The sequence below is a fragment of the Adiantum capillus-veneris genome, chromosome 15 (assembly GCF_014529385.1).
Source record: "Adiantum capillus-veneris isolate H3 chromosome 15, ASM1452938v2, whole genome shotgun sequence".
Lineage (NCBI taxonomy): Eukaryota > Viridiplantae > Streptophyta > Polypodiopsida > Polypodiales > Pteridaceae > Adiantum > Adiantum capillus-veneris.
The window spans coordinates 20446059-20448981 of record NC_140945.1 but is presented as its reverse complement, the minus strand read 5'-3'; the positions used below and the strand labels follow the sequence as shown (position 1 = coordinate 20448981).

The 2923-nt window shown below is 41.2% G+C and overlaps 1 protein-coding gene across 1 annotated transcript; it reads left to right on the top strand.

The window, feature by feature from the left end:
• Positions 1–368: 368 nt before the first annotated feature.
• Positions 369–2414, top strand: LOC147440364 (uncharacterized). The gene has a single exon (XM_086483290.1). The coding sequence runs from the start codon at positions 396–398 to the stop codon at positions 2412–2414; it is 2019 nt and encodes a 672-aa protein (XP_086339416.1). The 5' UTR covers positions 369–395.
• The last annotated feature ends 509 nt before the right edge of the window (positions 2415–2923 follow it).

Sequence of the window (2923 nt, the reverse complement as noted above, 5' to 3'; positions counted from 1 at the left end):
CCACATCACCAGCAAAGTGCAAGAAGAGAGTGCGTTTTACTCCTGCTAGAAGTAATGTTCACATTCAATCACCAACGAAGGACAAGGGTCAAATGTCAAGGAGATACGCCACTGCCATTCCAACCCCACCAAAAAATCCTCGAAGAAGCCATGGTATAGCACTAACTTCAGCACCCAAAATAGAAAACATGCAAAATCGTACAATGAGCAAAAGACCACCATTGATAAAACAGGCCAAGGTGAATTTTCCACCAACAAGAGCATCATCAAACTTCCAAACACAGGCAGAATTTGCAGAGAACTGTTGTCACTTGGCGCAAGAAGATGAAGGAAAACCAATCAAGCCAGTACAAAAGCGAAATAAGCGCACAGTTTTGAGATGGACAGAGAAGGACATGGAAAAAGCATTACAAGCACGAGATGAGGGTCTTTCCCTAAGGAAATGCTCTTTACAGTTTGGAATCAGCCGATCTGCTATAACAAACTGGGAGGAAGGCAGGACTCAAAAGAAGAAGAAAGGCCCACCAACTCAGCTAAGTTCTCAAGAAGAAGAGACACTTTTACAATGGATTTTCTTGAAGTGTGAATCAGGCCATGGTGTGTCTGTACTAGATGTTAAGCTAAAAGTCGCCGAAATATGTCAAACCAGGCATACAATGTTCTCTAATGGAATCCCAGGAAAGAGTTGGTGGGAAGGGTTTTGGAGAAGACATCCTAACCTTGTGTTTAGTGTGTCCGAAGGACTAGACCAATCAAGAGCAAGCAGATTTTGCCCAGAAATTGTCAAATCACTTCATGACAACCTCAAGAAGCTTTATACAGAACACAAATACCCCTCTACCAACATATGGAATGCAGATGAAACTGGATTTCAAGGATCCAGGGACAAGGGTATGAAGGTTCTTGCAAAGAAAGGGGCAAAGGCAGTCTACGAGGTTACTTGCGATTCACGCGAGTGGATGACGGTACTGTGTTGTGCGAATGCTGCAGGAAACGCAATTCCCTCCTATTACATATTTAAAGGCAGTCGTATCATGGGCAACTATATTCAGCATTGCGAACCTGGAGCAGCAATGGCGATGCAGAAGAAGGCTTGGATGACTGGGGAGCTTTTTGCAGCGTGGCTGCTCCATTTTGACAAATTCATTACCGAAACTGTGGGTAAGTCTAGTAGGCATCTTCTCATCCTAGATGGGCATGGAAGCCATGTCTCCCTAGATGTAGTAAAAAAGGCTAATGAAAAGGGAATTGACATAATTACTCTACCAGCACATACGTCACATAAACTTCAGCCCTTACATGTAAATGTGTTCAAGTCACTAAAAGTGCAATTTCGGTGGGAAAGAGACATTTGGCAACAAAAATCTTCATCAAGGCAAGCTTCAAAAACAGAAATTGCATCTATTGTGGCAAAGGCAATCAAATCCTCTTTCACGCAATCTAATATCAAGGCTGGCTTCCGTGCAACTGGCATATGGCCATTGGACTCAGCAGCTATTCGTTTCGAGGGAATGCCAAGCAGTCATATCACACTGGTGGAAGATTCTATAACAGAAGCAACCAGAGAAGTTCAGTCCTACAATGATGAAAATCCATCTCAGGTATCCAACACCCCATTGCATTCAAACATGGAAGATGATGCAATTTTCTCTTTAAATAATTTGGCAACTCAGCTTGGTGTGGATATATCACAAACACAAGGAGAGGTGGATCAAGCAATGTTGTTCACACAATTAATGAAAGCAGACAATTTATCTACGTTTCAGGATGCTTCACATGAAGACCTATGTACAGTTGAGGAAGTGTACACAATTAATACAGATCTCTCAAGCGCATTGGCAGAAAACCCTCACACAAGCAATGAGATGGACACTCCAGTAAGGGATCAAACCAGGACACACAATTTTGGAATGGAAAACGAACATCCATTGGATCTCACCCAGTCAAGGCAGATGAATGAGAGCACACGTATCATTGATCTTCTGCAAATACCAAGGACTGAGGTTTGTATGAGACAGGTGCATCGAGAAGCCTTTGTTGACTACACTAATAGTCTTATTCTAACATCTTCCCAATATATGGAAAGTATGAAAGCCAAAACAACAAAGAAGGAAGAAATTGCAAAGGCAAAGGAGACAAAGCGTGTAGAAAAGGAAAAAAAGAGGGCTCAGACCATAACAGAAAGGGAGGCAACAAAGAAAAAAAGGCTTGAAGCACAGGAAGCAAGGAAATCCCGAAAGAATTGGGAGATCCAACAACAAGCTTTTGAGACACGGTTAAGGTCTGTATTGTGGGAGGGTGGTCCTACAGAAGATCTATACCGAAGGCCACTTCATGTTGATCAAAACTATCATGCATTTGCACGAAGACAAAGACTCAACAAAATGCGCCAGCAACGACTAACACATTCTTGACTTCCTTTTTGATCTGATAAGTATTTTTGTCTTTTTGGTTGGTAACATCCCTAAGTACTCAGTTTAATATTCTCGTAACACCCCAATATATCTACTTCTACTACATATCTTTCATGTTGGTACCCCAATGTATTTACCGGTCTTATTTCTCTTCAATATACATCCCGTGCGGCGATCCCAGTTTACATATGCTCTATGTATCAAGGATTTTGAATTATGTCCTTACCCAAAGGGCACATCTTGTGCAATGGTCAAGCCATATTTTGGTGAGCTTATCCACTTTCTATCCGTCTCAAGTGTCAATGCAACACGGTACTTTGAATGTTACATATATTACCACCTTGTCATCAAATTCATTTTGTTTTACTTTGCATTTTAGAAAGCCTTTTACATTCCATAGGTAAAGAAAATTCTTTATTTCAAGTGCTGAGACTGATTATAAAACATGGTCGCTTATTCACAAATAGTAAGACACCACCACACAATAAAGTCAAACTTAGGACTTCCTA

Excerpts from the sequence above, each read along its gene's own strand:
- LOC147440364 (XM_086483290.1), top strand. The coding sequence starts at position 396 with ATGGAAAAAGCATTACAAGCACGAGATGAGGGTCTTTCCCTAAGGAAA.